Here is a 22,555-nt window from a genome sequence, read left to right as displayed (position 1 = left end):
TCTGCTGCTTTCCTTGAGTTCCAGAGGGCTGCAGGGGGCAGGCAGCCCCTGCATGGCTCTGTGCATGTGGCTCCAGAATGCTTTTATCATTTAAAGGGAGAGGGAGCTCCGAGGGCTCTTTTCCATCTCACAGTAGAATTAAATGCAATTGCTCAAAATCCTCAGATCAGGGAGAGGGGTGAAGTTCAGGCGTCCTGGCCTTGTCCCGTGTTCCATGCTGTGACACAGGGAGCTCAGTCACGTTGCTCATGAAATTCCATATGGCGAAGTATCCCAATCAAAGCTCATTGCTGTCATCTCATCAGCCCAGGAAGCAGCCGCCCCTATCTCTCTCTGCATCCTTCCTATACAGCCGTGCTCACTGTGCTGCTCATGTGACACCGTCCCCTTGCCCAGCTCCCTCTGACCCGCGCTGCCCAGGGTGAGTGGCTGCTGCTGGGCCTCCCACCGTTATTTTTATCTCCCTTTGTTCACCAATAAAATCCCCTCCCAGTTTTACTGTTTTCCACTTGACACACCGATTTCTCTCATGTGCGTTTCCTTCTCCTCTGCCCATGGGGTGGAGCTGGGGAGGATCCCGGGTCACCTCAGTGAGAGCAATTTCCAGCTCAGCTGGAGCAGCTCAGAGATGAGGCACCGTGTGCTGGCAGGGCCCCATGGCTGCTACCAGCAGGTGCTTGTGCTGCTCACTCTGGATCAGTGGATCAGTGCTGTGACACGGAGCATTGCCTGTAGTGCTGGGATGTGCCATGCAGACCAAATGGGCTCTGGAGGCCCAGGAGAACCTTCTGAGGCTGCAAGCCAAGTGCTCTGCTACCGGTACCAGCTGGGGGTGAGAGGACAGAGCTCAATAGAGCACGATAGAGCACGATAGAGCACAAATAGAGCACGATAGAGCACGATAGAGCAAGATAGAGCACGATAGAGCACAATAGAGCTCGATAGAGCACGATAGAGCAACGATAGAGCAACGATAGTGCACGATAGAGCACAATAGAGCACAATAGAACACGATAGAGCACGATAGAGCAAATGCTGCCCACAAGGGCTTGTGTTTGGTGCTGGATGGCAGCCCACACAGCCAGCCGCCCCCTGGGCTGCACGCAGAGCACTGCGGCTGGCAGGGTGAGCAGGGCTCCGTTCATTCAGGCTGCAGGAGCTATAGGAACCAGCTTTGGCTGCCCCTGTGCCGACCATGCGGCCTTTACGGCTCCGTTCCGACCCTGTGACGCTCTGACCCCGCAGCAGGCTCCGACCCGACCAGTCGCTCCGCCCCCGGCCGCTCCTCCTGCCCGCCAGGGGGCAGCAGCGCCCCGGGACACGCGGTACCGGGAGCAGATCTCGCGATAAGAACTGCGGCTCAGAGGGGAGAGTGGGGTGGTGTTGTCACTTCCGTCTGCTTGTTACGTCACTTCCTGGCGGGATGGCGGCGAAGCGGCCGCGGGCGGCGATGGAGGAGCAGGAGAAGATGGCGGCGCGGAGCGATGACCGCGAGCAGGCGGTGAATCGCTGGGTGCTGCAGTTCTACTTCCACCAGGCCGTGGCGGCGTATCGAGCCGGGAGGAACCGCGACTTCCGGCAGCTCCGCGATGTGATGCAGGGTGCGGGGGGCGGGGCGGGGCAGGGGGAGGCCCGGGGCGGGACCGGGCCCTCGGTAACTCCCCTATGGAACCCCTCTATAACCCCTATGGAACCCCCCTATGGAACTCCTCTATAACCCCTATGGAACCCCTATGGAACCCCCTATGAGACCCCTATGGAACCCCTAGACCCCCTATGGGACCCCCTATGGGACCCCTATAGAACCCCTATGGAACCTCTATGGAACCCCCCTATGGAACCCCTATGGAACCCCTATAGCCCCTATATAACCCCTCTATAGCCCCTATGGAACCCCTATGCAACCCCTATATAACCCCTATGCAACCCCTATGTAATCCCCTATGTAACCCCTCTGTAACCCGTCTCGTCCCACAGCGCTGCTTGTGCGGCCGTTGGAGCGGGATCCGGCCGTGGCCCAGATGCTGCGTGTCATGCAGTTCCTGTCGCGGATCGAGGAAGGAGAGAACTTAGGTGGGTCCGTGAGGTCAGACGGTGCCTCTGTGGGTCCGTGGCTGTTCGAGTTGTTGAACTTGTGATCACACAGAACAGAGTCACACAGAGCGTTTCTGTGTTCGTTAACGAGGCCACGGGCTGTGAATCTTTGTAGATTGCACCTTTGATAAAGAGACGGAGCTCACTCCTCTGGAGTCAGCGATTGGGATCCTGCAGCTGATTGCAAAAGAGTTCCGCGTGCCTGAAAAGAAGATCGAATTCATCCACAAAGTGCTGAAGGAAGCTGTAAGGCCTTTTCTAATAAACATCCTGCCTGTGTCTTGTGTTCGTGTAGTTTTCTGTGAACGACAGTAGTAGTGTAACACGAGAACTGTTATAACTAGCAGTGAGTTGGCTCAAATGTGTGCTTCATCATTTACTATAGAACTGAACACTAGCTTGTACCGAGAGCACCGGTTTCTTATGTGCTGTGGTGATTATTGCATGTACTTTCTAATTGGAAGTAGTGTTAATTAACACAGTATCAACAGAGAAATGGGTCTTTTTTTCTCTCATAGGCTGTTATTGTGTGCATAAAAAACAAAGAGTTCAGTAAAGCTTTGGCAGTTTTGAAGAGACATATGGAGAAGGATACTGGAAACCAGGTGAGTTGGCATCGGAATGAAAGATGGATGAGGGCTGTGACAAATCATGGGTTATTATGGGTGATTTGTGACTTCTGCTACAGCTACAAGTTTCAGAGTGAGGCAAGAACCTCGGGTAGGTCTGAAAAAGGAGAAAAATTAGAAATGACGAAGAAAATGAGCTCTTGAAAGATAAATCGACAGCACTAAGCGTTGCTCCAGTCTGTTGGTTGTCACTTCAGAGTGTACTCTTTACACACATTCCCCCGTTCATTCTTTGCTTCAGGACAAATCCAAGCTTATGTGGTAGAGCAAGAGCTGGTAAGGAGAGTGGGAAGAGGCCCCATCTCTGTGTGCAGTGTATGGTCTGAGAACTGGAAGCAAACAGAACCAGTTGGATCTCCTATTCATCCAACTTCTTCCTAAACTGATGTCAGCTTGTTGGGCTTATGTAGCACCCAGTAGGAAAGGCACCCAGACCCACTTCCTCAGGCTGTCGCTTATAGGCCCAATAACTATTCAGAACATTCTTGTCTCCTTCAGAAAAAGAGGACTGAGTTGCAGACTATCATCCGGGAAAAGAATCGCGCTCATCCAATCATCAGAGATTTCTCATATGGGAACTTTCAGCAGTATATGTTTCAGTTCCTGAAGGCCTATGTGGATACCTCGGAGCCTCTGCTGGTAACGGTGTGTGTCTGCCCTGCTCACTTACTTCCAGCCCTGTGCTGGCTTCTGCCCTCGTGTGCTGTGGGACGCGGCATGAAATGGAATCGTGGGGAGAATTTTCACCTTTCCATGAGACAATTGAATACAGTAATTTGGCTTGTACGTGCAAAATTGTTGCAGTTTTATACCTAATTAATAGCAGATTAAATCTGCAATACTTTAAATCTGTTCCTAGAAGGTTTAAGCAGTTGGAGATGCTTTTCAACTGTTGCAGCCTTTAGTAACCCTAACCCTGGTAGGTAGGCATGAGCTCTGTATGTAGTGCTCAGTGAACTGCAAGTAACAGCTTAAAGCACACTTAGAGTGTAAAGTTGAATGGTGTTGCAATGAATTATCATTTTAATAGTTACATGCTTTTTTTCCCCATCCAAGATGATGAAGAGTCTGAACTCGGAACGTGCTGAAGAACCAAAGCGCTCATCGGTGACTCCTGAGTCTCCAAGCAGGACAGAGGACCAAGAAGAAGCTCATGAGCCCTTAAGAAGGGTAAAGCACTCAGTGGGAACTCTAAAACGTGCAAAAACTACGAGAGATGTGGTGAGAGCTCCACGCTGCTCTGAATTGGCAAAGGACTCAACAAGAGCTCCAGAGCACTTAGAGACAGCGAAAGATGTGACGAGAGCTCCCTGCCCTGCTGAAAGTACAGAGGATTCACGGGGAGCTCCAGGATGTGCAGAAACTGCAAGAGATGGGGGAGCTCCAAGTCCCCCAGAAACGACAAGGGACCTGCTAGGAGCTCCAGAGTGCACAGAAACTGCCAGAGATGTGGCAAGAGCCACATCTCTTTGTACTGGGAGTACAAAGGACCCAGTGGGCGCTCCAGAGCATGCGGAAACAGCAAGAGATGTGGTGAGAACTCCCAGCCCTGCTGAAACTGCAAAGAACCTGGCAGGAGCTCCAGAGTGTGCAGGCACAGTGAAAAACACAGTGAGAACACCCAGCCCTGCTGAAAGGAGAAAGGACCTTGTGAGAGCTCCAAAGCGTGCAGAAACGGCCAGAGATGGGGTGAGAGCACCCAGCCCTGCTGAAAGGGCAAAGGACACAGCGGGAGCTTCTGAGCCTGTGAGAAGTGCTAGTTCCCCATCGGTTCCTCAGCCTAGGACAGCAGCTGTTAAGAGCTCAAAAGTTGTTTCAGTTCCTGCGGAAGTATCTGAACAACCGGCAGCTGCAGCTCCAGTGCATGCAGGAGTGTCCTCCAGGGATCTGGAAAGGTGGGCGGAGAAATCTGGCCTTGTGCAGTAGATAAAATTTGACTGTGCTAGGTGGCCTTGGCAGTGTTCGTAAGGAGGGCGGGCAAAAGGGTTGGGATTGGCTTCTTTAGTAGATTGTATTTGCACCATAGGGTCCTAGAGAACTGGTGAGGGTCACAGCATGGGGAAAAGACTGATATCAGTGAAGTGGAGCCATTTAGGGGAAATACTTACAAGCTGCTTAGTTTTGTTTATTTTGTAGGAGGACCTTTAGAACTGTAACCATGTATGGAATTTCTGTTCTGAGAGAAGCTTTCAAGATGCTGTCCAACTCCCCGGATGCGGATGCAATCTTCAACAAACTGGATGAAACAGACTTACCTTCCCCCCAGCAAATGTTTCCTTCTGTATCCCACAGAACCAAGAGGCGGAAAGAAGAGAAGAATCAAGTTTCTGAGACCTTAGACTCTCCTGAAATACCCCAAAAGAGCAAACGCTTGTTCACCATAAGCAAAATGATCATGGGCCAAAGCAGCCAGTGCAGCAAGTCAAGTGAAAGCCCAGACTCTTCCCAGGAACAAGTTGTATCTTCTGCCTGTAGACCTGTTCAGGAATTCCGTGACCGGCCTGTATCTACTGAAAGGTTGAGTATGAAGCCTGTCTCTCGTGCTACGATCAAATCTGCACCCAGTATTTTTGTGTAGAATTACTTTAGCAGTGTGAATGACAAGAAACCTTTCTTTAGTTCAGTACAAGTGTATTGGCCTTCTTTGTCCACTAGCGTGTGTAGTGACCTTGTTATAACTTGCTGTTTGGTTACTGGAGGTGACAGTGATCCAGCAGCAGTCAGCCAGCCAGTGCCATTAATATTGGCAGGTGTTTCTTACAGTCTCATGGGGGTAACCTTTCTGCCCTTTGAGAAGTAGAATCTCAGACTCTTTTTCTTGAAATACATTTGGCCAAGAAGCTCTTAGTTGCAGGAATTTGTTACCATTTATTGTATAGCTGAAATTACTACTGTGAAGGGGGTAGAAGGATTTGAGGTTTCTAATTTTTGTACTTCCTACAGAAAACAGCAAAGTAAGCTCACTGGCAGAAGTCTGAGATTAATACTGGTGTACGACTCCTAAGCTTAGTCTCCAGAGTATCTCCTGCAAGCCATAGCAAAGGTGTGACAGCTTCCTGCTTCAGTTGCTGTTCTGTAGTTAGCAGAGATGCACAGCAGACAGCAGTAATACTTTGGGCCTCCAGGAGTGAAACTGGGAAGATTGTTTGAGGAGAACTTTGTGTTCAGAAGGAGAAATAAATCAATTTCCCATGGTTTCCTGGCTGAAAATTGCTAAGAACCTAAGGTTTAGTTTTGTGAAGGTAGGCAGTGCAGATCTTTGTGTTCTGTTGTACAGCTTCTCTGGAGGCATGTTGTCTTGCTCTGAAACAACAGAGTGGTCTCAAACATCATGTGCTGTGATGCAGCCTGCATTAGTGTGAGCAGTGGTGAAATCTCTCAAGTGCTTTGCCCAGAGTTAAGCTTAATGACCAGAGATGACACTGAGACTTGATTTCCATCCAGCTATATTGGATGTGATAGCCATGATGAACTTCAGGAAGTATTCCTAAAGTGCCTAACTTAATTTCACTTGTTTGTGCTTGAGTCATGGGAGCAGGTAGCAGCATTGAGGCATGTTCTGTCACAAAGGCTCCTCTGGTTCAGCTGCTCTCAGTGTTAATAGTGGAAACTTGTAAGCGATGCTTAGAAATACTGCAGGCTTCCTGCCCTGTGCTCTTGTTGAGTTAGTGCTGTATGTGGTGGCCTGGAAAGCTCAGTGCACGTTGGTTTGTTGTTAACATGAAGTTGTTGGGCTCTGCAAGTGCAGATTACAAAATACAATATGCTACTTGTAATTGAGTGAGATAGAGCTGGTAGCCTCCAGCAGGGACTCTGAAGAACTCAAACCCACTTTGAGGGGAATGGAGGGGATGGCTTGTTTACACAGTACTTTGTGGTGTATTTTTCTGCATAACTTGCCTGCTGTGCTTTAGCTAACCCTGTACTCCTCCACCAAAATCTTTCTAGCCATTAGCTGAAGTAGATGCTTGCTTGCTTTCAGGTCCTCTCGACCAAGGTGGAATGGTTCATACTGTGAAGAAAGAAAAGACAGCTGGAGTGATGAAGATGAGCTCTTTGCAGATGTGGGTAAGTACAGATCTGCTGTCATGGGTGTTAACTGATGATAATCCTGGTTTTGTGTCTTATTCATAGATGCATTGCTGCCTTTTATGTTTGATTTATGATTTCTAGTTCCGAAAAATAAAAAAAAAACTGCTTAATGCTGAGATATTTGGGTTTTGTTCTTCTTAGCCTGAAATGTGTAGCAAGGCCTCCTGTTCAACTTTCAGACTAATAGTGCTTAACTTAAAGGATGCAAATATTGGAAATGCATCTCCTTCCCTTTTCCTGCTCCGTAGTCATGAAATAAAGGTTAAGTCTACCTTTTCAGGCAGATGGATTTTCTGGTCTGGCTACCTCTGTGGCTACATGCATGGCTTAGCTGGCACTGCTTGTTAAAGGGAGTGGGTGAGGGTCCAGATTGCCTAATTCCAGCCTCAGCACAGAGTGTAGCCACGTTCTGGGTATATGCCCCTGTTCTTGACATACTGACTAGTTTAAAACAAAGCCAGCCTTATTAGGAAGCTTTCCATAAAGCAGTCAGGGTTTAAAAGAGAGAGACTGCGGAATAGAGAGGGATACATTTATTTAGTTTTATTGTGTGTTATGGGATTTTCTCATTGTAAGCAGCTGCAGAGCTCGGCAGTTAAGCTAAAGTCTGTCTCTTAGGAATGTCTGTCCTGACATTGCATTGTTACACAACTTAATTATCTTGTTTTGCTTTTCAGCATTAACTGAGACAAGCAGCAACTCTACAGTCTATGGTTCCAAGAAGCAGGTAATGTTAGAGCTCTTGCAGCCTTTCTGTAAAGTTTGAATTTAGAACACATCTGTAGAGAAAAGCAAGCTATAAAATGATAGGAAATGTTGGTTGAGGGGGTATTCTGATACAGCCCCCTGCAGCAGGCTGAGCTGCTACCATGTGCACAGGCTGGACTGGGGAGTGGTTCTTGCTGAGACCTTGTGGCATTGTGTTAGTTCTCTGGGTTTTGTGTTTACAGGGCTGGTGTGAGTTTCTCTTTTAAAAACAGATCTGATAGTTGGTTGTGGTTCTGTGCCTCCCACATATCAGGTATTGGGTTTGTGAGCAAAGCTGCTCTTCTCTGTGTGCTCTGGTGCACAGGGTGCAGAAGTAGGTTTGTGAGCATTGGAGAGGTTTGACATCTTGTTCAGGTGAGAGATGTACATGAGGCAGCTATTACTTTCCAACAGCTCCAAATGATTGTCAGCCTTACTTACAGGTGAATGGCTGCTAGCTCTTGTGCAGCTGTACCACAAAGCAGTGCTTTTATTCTTGTGATTGCTTTCTGCATTTGTTTTATTTGCCTCCCATGCAAAAATTCAGCAGACTTGACCTTGCAGTTTTCACACCACCTCTGTGCAGCTGTGTGGGAGGTGGGCACTGAGTACTCGGTATCTGTGCTTGCTGCTGCAGCAATGGGTAGTTCCTCTCCTGTGATTAGTATTGTATTTTGGGAAGCAGAACCACTTGAGTTTCTGCTGGAGCTTGGCATTGTTCTCATCTCATCTACGATGAAGTGTTTTTTTGATGTTTGTGTGCGTTTGACAGAACAGTTCCACCCTTCCTCCATGTTCCTAGCACAGATGATAAAGGAAAACTAATTAGGAAGGAGGTGTTCTGCTGAGAACTGTGCTGTGTAACTCCTTTATGAGACTGTACTCCACACTCATGGAATGCTGCTTACCTGCTTTTTTAGAAATGGACGGTACAGGAAAGTGAGTGGATCAAAGATGGCGTGAGGAAGTACGGAGAGGGGAGGTGGAAGACCATTTCTGAGAAATACCCCTTCCAGAACCGCACAGCAGTGCAGATCAAGGATCGCTATCGGACCATGAAAAAGCTGGGGATCGCCTAAGGCTGGGGAGCACGGGACCCTTAATATTGCAGTGTTCTTGTTCTTAAAAGGTTGACCGTAGCAATACTAGCAGCAAAGCTGCAGTGCACTTCCCTGATGTGTGTGGTAAGCCCTTCTGCATCGTCATACCAGAGGCTGCTGCAGCAGATGGTTCTTGTCAGATGTGATTTCTGAGGAGCCTTGTGTCTCAGGTTGCAGCTGCAAGGTTTATGTCTTCTGCAGGTGGCAGAAGCTGCAGTTTGAGTGTATGTGCTAGGAAATGGCCTGGATTGGGACTTCCTTCTCCTACCTGACAACTGCAGCCAAACTGATGGGCTGCTGAGATGTCTTCTGCCATTCAACAATATCTGGGTATCTGTCAGTGGCTGCTTTTATGTTTAACTTGTCTGAACTGTTGGAGTTTTGTTTAATCCATTTGTACTCTCTCCTTTGGAGAGGCAACACATTCTCACAGACTCTGGGAAGAGGTTTAAGGCAAGGCCGCTTTTTTCCCAGCAGTATTTTCCTGGCCTGCAGGTGGGATCTCCTCCTCCTCATCCCACCTTGCTGACACTTAAGCAACTATTATTATTATTATTATTATTATTTTTTAGTAAGTAAATATTGATTGGTCCCACATTAAACAAATCCAGTGCTTAATGATGTTGATTGTGACTTACTGTCTCCTTCCTGGTAACAGCATCCTGTATGCCATCCCTGCAAGCATGTGCACCCTGAGGGTACTATTTCTTGCCTTCAGGTGACTGAGTGGTATCTTCTATAAAATAAAGTTCTTTGCTGATGAGTTTCAAGAGTTGTAATATGTGAATTTGTACCTCCCTGGCAGCAGTGAGGCAGTTTGGAGGTGACGGGGGGTGGAAAGGGGATACGCTGAAGGTGTGAAGTGCCACCTCACAGGCACTGAAGTCTCATGTCAAAGGGGCATCTCCTAAAAGCACACTGTTGGCTGTGGGTGAGAGTTCAGAAACCCTAGAAATGCTGGGAAAGCCCAGCCAGGCTTGTTGCATTTTTAGTTATCCCGTGGCCTCTGGACTTACAGCTGGGGCTTTGTGTGTACTGTGAGCCAATGGACAAAAGCCAGGCAGCTCTGCAAGGAGCAGCAGAGGAGCCAAGGGGACTGTCCACCTGGCTGTGCGGCAAATGTACCCTACACCAGCACAGTAGAGTTGGATCTGGAGGGATTACTGGAATAGCTCCTGCTTCCTTCCTCTGATCTGTTTACTTCTTTAGGTTATTTTTTGGAAGGAGTTTTGTTTCTTTTTTAATCGATGCTCTGGGCTCACTGAAGCAGCTGTGGAACTAGTGCTGGGTAACAGTCTGTTTGGAAACACCTGCTTTCCCCTCTGCCCTTCAGCAGCTGCTGGAACGAGCTTCCCCTGCCACCTGCTTGTGGCTGTGCGTTTCCCTCTGCTGCTGTAACACTACTGCAGATAGGTGGGACCACCCTGAGCTTGCAGGGGCCAGTTCTGGGCTTGCTGAGAACCATGCATGGGCAGTGTGATTAATTGCTTTTCTCACAGGTACTGGCAGTGTTAGTCTGCAAGCAGAATGAGACTGGCTGGGACCTGGACCAGTGCTGTGCAGCCAGGAGATGCTGAAGGTGATTGTGGCACTTGGCCCTCAGCACAAGGGTTCAGCTGGGTGAGATCCTACATGAACAAAGCAGACCCAGTCCTGCTGTGCACCGATATCACCTTGAGTGGAGCCCGCTCCTGCTCAGCAGTGCTGTGCAGCAGCACAGGCGCAGTTAATGATTGATAACGCTGCTGCCTGGGCTCTGTGCTGCTGCCCAGCTGGAAGCAGCATGCTGCTGCTGGTGCTCCTGGTGCTGGGGCTGCCAGGTCCTGCCGCGTGCCCCAGGACTGAGCCCCTGAGCGGGACCAGCAGCGAGCCCCTGTTCCGCGGTGCTGATCGCTATGACTTTGCCGTCGTTGTCCACGCTGGCACTTCTGAGTGCTTCTGGCAGTTCGCACACCAGAGTGGCAATTTCTTCTTCAGCTTTGAGGTGAGTGCTGTGAGACACGTCCTGTGAAGCTGTGAGTGTGATGTTTCTACCAATGGGTTTGGGGGAATGGCTGTGTTGGGTTGGTTTCAATGAGCAGCTCAGTGGCCCTGTGGTGGGCAGTCCTTGTTAGTCCCATGGTGAGGTGGATGTATGAAAGAAGCTTTTGCAGGATAACAGCCATGTGCCAGTTGACCTCCAGCCTTGCTGTGCTCAGAGTGGAGGGGAACATCCTTGGTTGTGCCAGGGAATGGCTGTGGTAACTTCAATGGCTGAGCTTTTTATTATTACTTTTTTAAGTGCTTTCTCATCAGCAATCCCATCTGTTATTTTCAAACTCACACTGAAAACCATGAGTGTGTTCAGAGTGAGGAGGTGCAGAGTGCTCTGGCTGTGCTGGCCCCGTACCCAGAGGGAGCTCACTGAGGCGAGCTCAGTGCTGCAGGAGTGCTGGGCTGGCTGGAGTCCATTGCAGGACCTCAGCTTCCCTCTGAGCTACGGCTGGAAGGAGTGTTGAAGGTCTCAGGTGCAGCCGTATCAGTTTGTCCCTGTGCTCAGTCCCCTTCCCACGAGGGAAACCGGAGCCCTTTTATCTCCTGTTTACACTGCTGGCTGAAGGAGCTTGGGGGCACAGCTGGCACCACCTCATGCTTGGCAAAGCAGCCGCACTGCTCATGTGGGAACAGCCCCAGGATGTAGCACAAGCCCAGCTGGCCCCAAAGCCAGCAGACAGCTGGGAGCTGCTCTGCAGTTTTAGGGACATGCTTGGAGCCTGCTCTCCGCTCCTGGGTCCTGACAACAACCCAACACAGTCCTCTACCTCTGTGTGAGTGCCAGCAGCACCATGGGCAAGGACAAAGAACTGAGAGGTGATGCTTCTCAAGGTTGTGGGTTTTATTTTCCTTTTATGTGTAGCTGGCAGTGGCAGGAGGCATTTAATGCTTCAGAGTGCAGCCAGCACCTTCAGCTCCTGGAGACAACCAAGCAGAGGGGACCTTGCTGGACTCCTTGCCTTCTGTTTTCCCAAGTGAAGAATCTGACACGAAAGACCCATAGGTGATGCCTCCCTAGGGACAGGTGTCCCCTTTGGGCAGCGTCACAGCCCCACTCTTGGGTGTCTCCCACCTCCAGGTGCAGAGGGCGACAGGCATGGCCAACAGCAGGAACATCCTGGCCACAGCAACAGACCCCAATGGCTTCCAGCTCGGCGCCTCCCAGGACGTGCGAGGACAGATCAACTTCCTGACCAAGGAGACAGGTCCCTGCTGCCTGTGTCCCCTGGGGCTGGGTGGGCTCTGTGGGCTGTGCACTCCCCACAGTGCTGATGTGTGTTGTGTGGTCGTGATGCCCTCCCTGCCAGCACACATCAGCACTAAGTGCTGGGAGCAGCGCTGTCTTGAAACACCTTAGGGAGCAAAAACCTCCACTTCTCTCTGCAGGTTTCTACCAGCTGTGCCTGGACAATGGGCAAAATCACTTTGGCTTTGTGCAGGTGTATCTCAACTTTGGTGTCTACTATGATGGTTTCAACATGGAAAAGGAGCAGGTAAAAGAGAGGAAACAGTTGAATGACACACTGGATGCCATTGGGGTAAGTGCTGCTCCTGCCACAGAGTGCTTCAAAGCAGGACACGGGTCAGGCAGATGTAAAAATAGGCCAGAACTGAATGCAACAGTACTGACTTCCATCAGCACCCCATGGAAGTGATGGGCAAGTTCTTCCTGAGGGACCAAAGGGCGGCGTTTGTCACTGCTTGATGTGCTGCTGCCTAACCTGGCGTTGAACCAAGCTGGTGGCTCTATGGGTGTTCCTGCAAGGGCTCTGCCAGCTCCTCAGCAGCGCAGTGTGCCTGAGTGTGGCTGGTAAGCACCTTTCCCTCCTGTTATGTCTGCAGGACAGCATTCAGAAACTGCAGATCCACATCTTCCACATGTGGAGGTTCTACAACTTTGCCCGGATGAGGAAAGGGGCCGATTACTTCCTCCTCGAGTCCAACTACCACTACGTCAACTGGTGGTCCATGGCTCAGAGCTGCGTCATTGTCCTCTCTGGGGTCCTGCAGCTTTACTTCTTGAAGCGTCTCTTCAACGTGCAGAGCTCCGGGAAGCCGACGTGCTGACAGCTCCCTGACACAGCACAGCCCACAGGAGCAGAGCTCCACCTGCAGCAGTGACTGAGGGGCTAAACGGCACCTCTGCATCAGCCCCTTTGTTTCCCACAGAGCTGGAAGAGAAAGCCCAGGTCCTGCCCTGGGGAGGAGGTGACATGGTGTAGCTGGAAGCAAAGCTCGCTCACCTCCCACTTTTAAATGAAATTACCTCTAGGGAAAAAAAAAAACAACTTAACTTAGCTAGTGTGTCTTTTCCAGCTTTCAGTGTTTCAACCTGCCCCCATTGGCTAGAACCCTATTTTGTGAAGTGGTGGCAGCCATCCCCTCTCGTGCCTGCCTGGATGCTGTGATGGCAGCCTTACAGGCAGTTACCTGCTGCGCTCCTGCCTCCCTCCTGCGTATCGCTGCCTGCTGCACCAAGCCCAGGCACCCAAATGTGCAGCCAGGACTCAGGACTGACACACTAAGGTGTTGCATAAGACAAGAGGCAGTTAGGAAGAAAGAACAGGCTTTATGCAACCACAGCAGCAGGGCTGGTGCCTCTTTGTGCTCACAGTGGCAGTGGCTGCTCCCTGGTTGGGGTGTGCTCCCTATGGCTCCGTGTGCTGCTGCCACGTATGATGCAGGACAAGTCCATTCTGCCCAGGGATGCTTGTGACTCCTGAGCGTTTGCACTGCATTAAGTCAGTGTGTCCTCATTGCGCACGTACTCCCCAACATCCGCCTGGTGAAACACCACGATGGCCATGGGGTCCACCTTCCGGCAGTCCTGGGTGGATTTTGCAGCTACTCCAAATCCCTGGGGAAGAAGACGTGGGAAGAGGGAGTGTTTTGCAGCCCGGCAGCCGTGCCCTTAGAATGGGAATGTGGGGGAAGCCACTCACCAGTGGGATGTCAGCCATGGAGTACACCACCACGCCCTGGTACTGCGCTGTGTTCTCTGTGATGCGGCCCAGGCCAGACTTGAGCACGTGGTTGCCGTAGAGGAAGGACTGCTCCGAGCCCGGCTTCACCCACACCTTGTACTGAGAGACAGGCAGCAGGTGAGCCAGCAAAGGGGCGGCACTGGGGACAAGCGGGTGTTGAGGGGGTTGTGGGGAGGCACATCCCACCTTGGCATAGGGTGCAAGGAAGTCCAGGGCGGTGACATTGAGCCGGAACTTCTGCGTCTTGGTGAACTTGCCGAAGCAGGTGCCCAGTGCCACCAGGCTGTCCCGCGGGATGCTCACGGCCAACTTGAGCAGCTTCTCACTGCGGGGAGATGGACACGGAGCAGCCGCGGGCTGACAGGGCTGCACGGACTCACCGTGTGCCCCACAGCAGCACCCACAGCTCCCTCATGTCACGTAGGACACACGCTCTGCACACTCTGCACACTCACCTGACGTAGTACACGCGGTCGCGGTGCAGGCGGAAGCAGTAGGTGCCGTCGGGCCGGTCCACGAGCAGCTGGATGTTCTCGCCGATGCTGCAGATACAAACCACATCAGCTCCGTCCATCCCTGCTGCTGCCCAGCCCCTGCTCCCCCTGCTCCGTTGTTCTCATTCCAGCCTCGTGCTGTTCATGGTGTCCCAACACACGCTGCTATTTGGGGCCGAAGGGGCCGATCCAACCCACCCACGTGCGGTGCCCCCGGTTCCTTCTGTGCCGCCATCGCTGCTCCCAGCCGGCCTCGGCCCCGTCCATCCCGCCAGCCCCGTGTCCCGCACCCGTTGCCCGCTGACACCCCGTTCCCGTTCCCGTTCCGGTTCCCGTTCCCATTCCCGTTCCCGTTCCCGTTCCCGTCCCCGTCCCGTTCCCGTTCTCTCACTATCTGCCCAGTTTCTCGAACACCGCCCTCGTCTCCGCCTCCGTCAGCGGCCGCATCGCCCCGCGCCTCGCACACGCCGCCGCGCCGGAAGCGGAAACGGCGGGACCTACGCCGGAAGTTTACGCGCCGTGACCGGAAGCGGCGTGGATCGGTGCCGGCGGCGATGGCGGCGGAGGAGGAGCGGCTGCTGGCCTGGCTGCGGGGCCCGGCGGCGGCGGGATCCGGCGGGGCCGAACTCGCCGCTTACGTGGCGGAGCTGGCGGCGCTGGGGCTGGCGGAGCTGGGCCGGGAGCCGGCGCGGCTGGCGGCGGAGCGGGAGCGGGTCGGGGCCGAGACGCGGCGCTTGGCCTTCGAGCATTACCGGGCCTTCATCCGCTCCGCTGAGTGCACCGGGCGCGCCGGGCGCGGCTTCGGCGGCATCGAGAGCCGGTTGAGCAGCGTGTTGGAGCGGCTGCCCGCGCTGCAGGGAGCCTGTCGGTGAGCGGGGAACCGGGCACGGACATGAGGGGGAGCGGGCGGGGCTGGGGGCGGGGCGTGCACCGGGAGCGGGGTCGGTGCTGAGAGCGGGGTCGGTGTCAGAGCGGCAGGGCAGCTCGGCAGCTCCCGGGGTGGCTCCTCCTCCCGCTCGGTGCTGAGCCAACCTGACCCCGCAGGAACTTCATGCGCGACGCCGAGGCCATCGCCTGCAGCCGGAGGATGAACAGCCTGACCCTGAACCGGCACACGGAGATCCTGGAGATCCTGGAGATCCCGCAGCTCATGGACACCTGCGTGAGGAACCGCTACTACGAGGAGGCGCTGGAGCTGGCGGCCTACGTGCGCCGGCTGGAGAAGAAGCACAGCAGCATCCCCGTCATCCAGGTAGGGCCGTGCTGCCCCACAGCCATGGGATCGTTAAGGTTGGAAAAGACCCGTGATCACCAAATCCAACTGCCAACCCATCCCCACCACATTCGCTGAGACCCAAATGCCACAGCTCCATATTTCCTGATGCACGGGGTGTTGTGCCCAAATGTAGGACGTGGCACTTGGTCTCATTGAAGCTCACGCAGTTGGTCTCAGCCCCCTGATCCCAGCACTGGGGCTCTCTCCTCACAGGGGATCGTGGCCGAGGTGCGTCAGTCCACCCAGCTGATGCTGAACGAGCTCATCCAGCAGCTCCGCACCAACATCCCTCTGCCCACCTGCCTGCGGGTCATCGGATACCTGCGGCGCATGGATGTCTTCACGGAGGCCGAGCTGCGCATCAAGTTCCTGCAGGCGCGGGACGCGTGGCTGCGCTCCATCCAGGCCTCCATCCCTGAGGATGACCCCTACTTCCACCTCACCAAGACAGTCGAGGCCTGTCGCGTCCATCTCTTTGACATCATCACACAGTACCGTGCCATCTTCTCTGATGAGGAGCCACTCCTGGCCCCCGAGCAGCCCTCCCTCAACGAGGGGGCCATCTTCCATGGTTGGGTGTTGCAGAAGGTCTCTGAGTTCCTGCAGGTGCTGGAGCGTGACCTGCAGCGAGGGGTGGGCGGCCGCTTGGACTCGCTGCTGGGGCAGTGCATGTACTTTGGCCTCTCCTTTAGCAGGGTGGGGGCTGATTTCCGGGGGCAGCTGGCCCCCATCTTCCAGCGTGTCGCTGCCACCACCTTCAGCAAGGCAGTGGAGGAGGCGGTGGAGAAGTTCCAGGAGGAGATGAATTCCTACACACTCATCTCTGCCCCAGCTGTGCTGGGTAGTGTCACAGCAGTGCCCGTACCCTCAGCCCAGCCAGGGACGCTGCAGCCACCCATGGTGCTGCTGGACTTTCCACCCCTCGCCTGCTTCCTCAATGGTCTCCTTGTGGCCTTCAACGACCTGCGGCTCTGCTGCCCCATCGCCCTGGCCCAGGATGTGGCTGCCTGCCTGAACGATGCCCTTGGCAAGGTGAGGTGCTGGGGCTGCATCCACGCTCCTGCTTTGTGGTGGCGAAACAGAGCAGCTGCAAATGAGGATGGTCTCTGTGCCCAAAATGCTGCCTTGGGCCTGGTGCTATGGAAGAGAAGTGGCTGTGTCACGCGTCAGGTTCTCCAGGCCCTTGGGTTTACCTGGGGATTGTGATCTGGAAATTAACGATTCTGTTCTGCCCCAGGTGACCAAAATAATCCTGGCCTTCCACCGGGCAGAGGAGGCGGCGTTCAGCGGCCGTGAGCAGGAGCTCTTTGTCCAGTTCTGCACCGCGTTCCTGGAGGATCTGCTTCCTTACCTGAACCGCTGCCTCCAGGTTCTGTTCCCCCCAGCTCAGCTCGCACAGGCGCTGGGTAAGACTCTGCTGTGGGGAGGAATAAAGCAGGGGATGCTGTTGTTGCCATAGGATGCAGTGTTAGTGGCACTGTGCTGGAGGGTTGTGCCCACCCCTCTCTCTGTGTCCTATAGGAATCCCCCCGGCCCAGCTGCAGCGCTACGGCCACCTGGGCTGCGTTGATGTTGATGCCGTCAGGGAGCTGCTGGGCCCTGTCCTGCCAGCACAGGAGGCAGCGCTGCCGCCCGGTGAGGAGGAGCTGCCCCCACAAAGCCCAGAGCTCACATTGCAGCCCCCACAGCCAGAGGGAACAGAGCGGGGCCGAGAGGAGCCCGTGGACACTGCGATGGGGGCTGTGCTGCTGGATGGGAGCGGGGCCGGGGGGGAACGGCCTGAACTGTGACCTGGGGGATGCAGGGAGGGCACAGCCGTGCCAAGGGTGGGAGCGCTCGGTCTGCGGGCACGGGGGTCCTCGTGTGTCCCCTCGGTGTGACCGGGCCGGGCCCGCAGCAATAAAGCGGAGACACCCGCAGCAATAAAGCTGAACCCGCAGCAATACAGCCCAACCCGCAGCAATAAAGCTGAACCCGCAGCACTAAAGCCGAGACACCCGCAGCAATACAGCTGAGACACGCGCTCCCCGCCGCGGTTGTTCTTGGAGCCGTCGCAGTTTCTCCTCCCCGCCGTCAGGGGTCGCTCCGCCGCCCTCCCCTCCCCCGGCTCCTGTCCATGCGCTCCGCCCCACATCCGCCGTCATGGCGGCGGTGCTGTACCGGCTGCTCCCGTTCCGCGCTCCGGTTCAGTGCCGTTCCTGCGGTGCCGAGCCGGGCAGTGGCTGGGCGGCGCTGCGGCCCCGCTCGTACTGGCAGACTTTGCGCCGCCGGCTCCGTGGTCCCGCCCGCCCGCCGTTCTCGGAGCCGATCCAGGTGGGCGCCCCGGTGCTTCGCGCCGCCGCCGCCGCCGTGAGCCGGGACCAGCTGGGCGGCCCCGAGCTGCGGGCGCTGGTGTCGGCGCTGTGCGCGGGGCTCCGGGCCGGGCCGTGCGTGGGGCTGAGCGCTCCGCAGCTCGGGCTGCCGCTCCGGGTGTTCGCCGCGTCGCTGCCGCCCGAGCGCTGCCGCCGTTACCCCGCCCCGCTGCGCCGCGCGCTGCGCATCGAGCCCTTCCCGCTGCGCGTCCTCGTCAACCCCGAGATGCGCGTGTTGGACGCGCGCACCGTCACCGCGCCCGAGGGCTGCGCCAGCGTCCGCGGCTTCTCCGCCTGCGTCCCGCGGCACTGGGCCGTGCACGTCACCGGTAACGGAATCGGACCCCCCAGACTCCCCGCCCCTCTGTCTGCTCCCTCTCCTCCCGGTCCGACCGGCCCGTTCCGCCGTAGGGGTGGATGAGAACGGGGACCCGGTGAGCTGGGAGGCGACCGGCTGGGCCGCCCGCATCGTGCAGCACGAGATGGACCACCTGGACGGCGTGCTCTACATCGACCGCATGGACAGCCGCACCTTCGCCAACACCGCCTGGAGTCAGCTCCTCGACTGAGCCCCGGCACCGCGGGGTACGGCACCGCTGTACGGCACCACGGGGTACGGCACCACGGGATGCGGCCCCCACCTGCCCCTCGGAGCCGCTTTTCTATCCGGGAATGGGGCTGTGCAGGCGGGGGCTGCCCGTCTCCTGTAGCACCTGGACCGCGGGAGGGGCTGGGGCTGGGAGCTGCCGGGCATGGAAGGAAACGAGGAGGGACCCAGATCCCAGCGGCCCTTCTAGAACGTGCTGCTTGTGGGGCAAAGGCTGCTCAGTGCACTGCACCTGCAGCAAAGGGCTGTGGGTGTGGGGGGGGTATCCCTAACACTGGGCCCCTCCGCAGTCCCAAAGCCTTGCTGTGCCGTGCAGTGGGCAGGCACTGGGTGAAGCTTTCAGATTGTTTTATTTTCATATAAACAAGACAGAACCCAAAGCAGCATTAATTTAAAAAATAAAAAAAAAGAAAAAAGAGCAGGAAGAAGAGTGTGGAGCAGAGGAGCACGGGGCACCTCTGGTAATGTCGGCCCTGCCAGGGCAGCACTGCCCCCCTCCCTGCCTGGTGCTGAAGTGAGATGGGTTGGGTTGTGAGCTGCAGATGAACCTGTTTGGCACGGCCGCCTTCCTGGGAGCAGCGGGGCCCCACCATCCACCGCGGCCCTTAACCTTCCTGCCCAAAGTCCTCTGTGAACTTCTTCACCTTCAGCAGGTCCTCGGTGTTCACGGTGGGGCGGGTGGTGGCCAGGGAGCACAGCATGTCCGACTGCAATACAGAGCAGGTGGCAGCTCAGATGTGGAGGCTGGGGGGATGGCAGCACGCTGGGGACACACACATCCCTATGGTGATGCCGCTGGGCAGGAGCTGCCCGCAGGGGGGCTCGGGAGGACACCAGCACCCAGCTGCCACGTGCCTGCACTAGGCCCTGAGGCAGGTGGTAGCGCTGGATGAGGCAGGGGAACCAGTAGGGCTGGGGCGGCAGCATTGCTGTGCTGGGGATGGGCCCAAATGCAGCAGCTGAAACTGCGGTTGGCAGCCCCACTCACCATGCAGACGATGGGCTCCATCAGCTTGTCACTGGGAACCTCCATCCAGCTCATCTCGGTGGCACCCACGTCCCCAGGCGAGCACGGCGTCAGGAGGTCATCCACCACAAGGCTGGGGTTGGTGCGGGAGGGGCCGCGGACCTGGTACAAGGCAGGTAGTGCTGTAACAGCCTCAGTGCCCCCCACTCAGCAGCACAGCTCCTGGCTCCCAACTCACCTTCTTGAAGTGCGTCGCTGACTGCACCTTGCGGACAGGCTGCATCAGGGCATCCCGCACAATGATGCTGATGTCAGCCCCTGAGTAGCCATCTGTCTTCCGTGCCAGCTCGTGGATGTCAACCTCTGTCAGAGAGTGGGGGGTGTTGCCCAGGTGCAGTTTGAACATCTGGGCCCGGGCTGCCTCCTCAGGTAGGGGGATGTAAATACGCTTCTCAAACCTGAGTGTGGCACAGGTGGCCATGGGTGAGCGGCTGTGTCCAACAACAGGCTGACCCCACACTGCCAAATCTCACAGCCATATTCAGTGCAGTGCAGTGCTGTGCTTTGGGGCACTGCAGAGGGATCATGTCCTGCTCACCTCCTCCTGATGGCTGAGTCCAGCACCCAGGGGATGTTGGTGGCACCGAGCACCAGGATCCCATCACTGCTGTTGCCCACACCTGTGCAGGGAAACAGCAGGGACTTGAGAGCCATCCCCAAAGGGGATCACTGCTTCACCCACCCCATGTTCCCTACCCAAAGGGTTTGCACGCCCTGGGCAGCTCATGTGGCCAAGGGAAGCCCCACTCACCCTGCATCTGCACCAGGAACTCGGTCTTGATGCGCCGGGCTGCCTCGCTCTCATTCTCATTTCGGGAGCCGCACAGTGAGTCCACCTCATCGATGAAGATGATGGAGGGTTTGTGCTGCCTCGCCAGCTCAAAGAGGTTCTTCACTAGCCTGGGCACAAAGGCAAGGGGTGGGTGCCCCCGCCCAGGACCCCAGGCAAGGACCCACAGCTCCACACTGCCCACCCACTGCAGAAGGGCACGAGCCCTACACACCACAGCTTCCTCCTGCCCTGCCTACCCTGGAGCCCTGTGCTGGCACCAAGGAAGGGAATGTGGTGCGTGGAGAGCAGCCACCCCCTGGGCAGCCATCCCTGGGCCAGCCCACAGCCCTGGTGACACCTTACTTCTCGCTCTCTCCCAGCCACTTTGACAGCAGGTCCGAGGATGACACGGAGAAGAAAGTGGAGTTGTTGGCCTCGGTGGCCACAGCCTTGGCCAAGTAGGACTTCCCAGTACCAGGAGGCCCGAAGAGCAGGATCCCTCGCCAGGGCGTGCGCTTCCCTGCGACAGAGCCCAGCGTCACAGCTTGTCCTGCACTGCACAGACTGGATCTGCACAGGGACCTCGGGACAGAAGGGACGTGCATCCCTTCTGCTCTGGGTCACCTCCCTGCACACACACCTCCAGCACAGCTGCCACCCCCTGTGGGACATGAGGCCCCTCTCCACGGCTGAGCAGCAGCCTTGGAGCTGCCAGTGACTCTCACCAGTAAACAAGTGTGGGAACTTGATGGGCAGGATCACGGCTTCCTTCAGGGCCTCCTTGGCTCCCTCCAGCCCGGCCACGTCGCTCCACCGCACGTTGGGCTTCTCCATCATGATGGCACCTGTGGGGCAGAGACGAGAGCTGCAGCCCACGGCTGTGCCCCACCAAACCCCACGCAGCCAGGCTGACCCCACGGCACAAGGCACAATCCCAGCAGTGCCCCCTTGGCCCCTCACCCATCAGCTGCTCCTGCAGTTTCTTCTTCTCCGGGTTCTCCCCCTCGCTGTCGCTGTCGCTGCTGGACACAGATCACAGGGCTGCGGTCACAGCTCCCGTACCCCGGGCCCTGCCGGATGTTGGCGGCCCCCACTCACCCCTTGGTGTCGTTCTGCGCCTCCTTGACCGGCCTCTTGCCCTGCTTCTCCTTGCTGCGCAGATAGTCCTTCAGCTTCTCGGCCCTGTCCAGGTACTGCTTGCACTTGGCTCTGATGCTCTCCTTGGCCTTGTCGCTGTGCGCCTCATCTACACGGACATTCCGGGCCGTCAGCCCCGTTGCCCCGTTGCCCCGCGCCCCCCCCGTCCCCGCTCACATTTGATGGCGTGCAGGAAGTACTCCACGCCGTGCTGGTACAGCCGCAGCGCCTCCTCGTAGTTCTTGGCCTTGTCCTCCTCGGTGGCTTTGGTCACCAGGTCGATCGCTTTCTAAGGGGGGACGCGGCGCCCTGAGCCCGGCCCGGCCCCGCCCCGCTCGGCCTGTCCGGGCCCACCCATGGCGGCCCGGCGGGGCGGTTGGCGGCCGGTGCCGGTGGGCGGTGCCGGTACCTGCAGGGTGGTCGTTGTCATCTCATCGCCCGGTGGCGGCCGCAGCCGCAGCGACCCGACCCGGCCCGGCGGCGGCGGCGGGGGCCCGCGGGACCGGCCCGACTGCGGCTGTGCGCGGCCGACACGGCGCCCCCTGGCGGCGCCCTCCGGTACTGCAGGGGGCGGGCGGGGCCTACGTTGGACGGCACGCGCATGCGCACAGCGCGCTCCGCGAGTCGGTGTGAGCGTGGCGTGGGTCGGTGCGCGGGGCTGCACCGGGAGCAGCGGGATGTGAACGGCCGAGATCGCGGCTCTGCGCCAACACGGCGCTGTGTGGGCTCACAGTGCACACACACCTCACAGACTGCGGGGGTACATACACATATATGTGTGTGTGTGTGTGTGTGTGTGTGTGTGCGCTACCTGCTGCTCTGCTCACTGTATGCAATGCAGAGCTGCTGTCTGTGCACAGCCCGAACTGCGTGTGCAACGTGTGTGCACACGTACGTATGTATATAGATGGATCCATGTATACAGGTGTGTCCATGTACACACACTGCGGACCATACACAGTGCAACCACAAAACAGCATATAAACAGCACACGTGTGTGTATTCCTGCAGGCATCTATGCAAAGACAGCATGAACAGTGAGTGTGTGTGCAGCATGTGTGTGTGTGTGTGTATGTGTGTGTATGTATGTGTATATGTGCAGCACAGACAGCACCCACAGCAAAAAAACAACCCACATACACACAGCACCCACCACCCACAGGGCCCACAGCCCATGGATCAATCACAGCCCATGGATCAATCACAGCCCA

The 22,555-nt window shown here is 56.1% G+C and overlaps 6 protein-coding genes across 9 annotated transcripts; 4 read left to right on the top strand and 2 right to left on the bottom strand.

Moving 5' to 3' along the window:
* The first annotated feature begins 1,378 nt into the window (after window positions 1-1,378).
* On the top strand, window positions 1,379-9,432 carry TERF2 (telomeric repeat binding factor 2). Of its 3 annotated transcripts, none has more exons than XM_015874320.2 (10): window positions 1,379-1,601; window positions 1,978-2,073; window positions 2,210-2,340; window positions 2,613-2,699; window positions 3,222-3,368; window positions 3,780-4,618; window positions 4,860-5,240; window positions 6,706-6,791; window positions 7,493-7,542; window positions 8,483-9,432. In XM_015874320.2, exons 1-10 carry the CDS (start codon window positions 1,424-1,426, stop codon window positions 8,639-8,641), a joined length of 2,154 nt encoding a protein of 717 aa, XP_015729806.1. In that variant the 5' UTR covers window positions 1,379-1,423; the 3' UTR covers window positions 8,642-9,432. The 3 variants fall into 3 exon arrangements, with proteins under 3 accessions (XP_015729806.1, XP_015729807.1, XP_015729808.1); XM_015874321.2 differs by having other exon boundaries at window positions 1,380-1,601; window positions 5,016-5,240; XM_015874322.1 differs by having other exon boundaries at window positions 1,478-1,591.
* A 573-nt stretch (window positions 9,433-10,005) lies between these two features.
* On the top strand, window positions 10,006-12,969 carry TMED6 (transmembrane p24 trafficking protein 6). The gene is made up of 4 exons (XM_015874330.2): window positions 10,006-10,646; window positions 11,775-11,901; window positions 12,083-12,234; window positions 12,539-12,969. The coding sequence occupies exons 1-4, from the start codon at window positions 10,392-10,394 to the stop codon at window positions 12,761-12,763; spliced, it is 759 nt and encodes a 252-aa protein (XP_015729816.1). The 5' UTR covers window positions 10,006-10,391; the 3' UTR covers window positions 12,764-12,969.
* A 276-nt stretch (window positions 12,970-13,245) lies between these two features.
* On the bottom strand, window positions 13,246-14,695 carry NIP7 (nucleolar pre-rRNA processing protein NIP7). The gene is made up of 5 exons (XM_015874333.2): window positions 14,566-14,695; window positions 14,136-14,222; window positions 13,867-14,005; window positions 13,639-13,779; window positions 13,246-13,553 (listed from the first exon to the last, which is right to left on the bottom strand). The coding sequence occupies exons 1-5, from the start codon at window positions 14,619-14,621 to the stop codon at window positions 13,434-13,436; spliced, it is 543 nt and encodes a 180-aa protein (XP_015729819.1). The 5' UTR covers window positions 14,622-14,695; the 3' UTR covers window positions 13,246-13,433.
* COG8 (component of oligomeric golgi complex 8) lies at window positions 14,696-17,377 on the top strand. Its single transcript, XM_015874324.1, has 5 exons — window positions 14,696-15,042; window positions 15,219-15,426; window positions 15,664-16,482; window positions 16,688-16,856; window positions 16,972-17,377. Exons 1-5 carry the CDS (start codon window positions 14,729-14,731, stop codon window positions 17,238-17,240), a joined length of 1,779 nt encoding a protein of 592 aa, XP_015729810.1. The 5' UTR covers window positions 14,696-14,728; the 3' UTR covers window positions 17,241-17,377.
* Window positions 17,378-17,476: 99 nt separating this feature from the next.
* PDF (peptide deformylase, mitochondrial) lies at window positions 17,477-18,827 on the top strand. Its single transcript, XM_015874332.2, has 2 exons — window positions 17,477-18,130; window positions 18,213-18,827. Exons 1-2 carry the CDS (start codon window positions 17,593-17,595, stop codon window positions 18,368-18,370), a joined length of 696 nt encoding a protein of 231 aa, XP_015729818.1. The 5' UTR covers window positions 17,477-17,592; the 3' UTR covers window positions 18,371-18,827.
* Window positions 18,740-21,886, bottom strand: VPS4A (vacuolar protein sorting 4 homolog A). 2 transcript variants are annotated; one of them, XM_015874327.2, is made up of 11 exons: window positions 21,754-21,886; window positions 21,522-21,633; window positions 21,306-21,453; window positions 21,168-21,229; window positions 20,933-21,052; window positions 20,571-20,727; window positions 20,187-20,335; window positions 19,974-20,055; window positions 19,614-19,833; window positions 19,397-19,537; window positions 18,740-19,115 (listed from the first exon to the last, which is right to left on the bottom strand). In XM_015874327.2, the coding sequence occupies exons 1-11, from the start codon at window positions 21,772-21,774 to the stop codon at window positions 19,014-19,016; spliced, it is 1,314 nt and encodes a 437-aa protein (XP_015729813.1). In that variant the 5' UTR covers window positions 21,775-21,886; the 3' UTR covers window positions 18,740-19,013. The 2 variants fall into 2 exon arrangements, with proteins under 2 accessions (XP_015729813.1, XP_015729815.1); XM_015874329.2 differs by having other exon boundaries at window positions 21,168-21,226.
* Window positions 21,887-22,555: the final 669 nt, after the last annotated feature.

The sequence above is a fragment of the Coturnix japonica genome, chromosome 11 (assembly GCF_001577835.2).
Source record: "Coturnix japonica isolate 7356 chromosome 11, Coturnix japonica 2.1, whole genome shotgun sequence".
Classification (NCBI taxonomy): domain Eukaryota; kingdom Metazoa; phylum Chordata; class Aves; order Galliformes; family Phasianidae; genus Coturnix; species Coturnix japonica.
The sequence above is the reverse complement of the archived record's forward strand: the minus strand, read 5'-3'. Positions and strand labels throughout refer to the sequence as shown.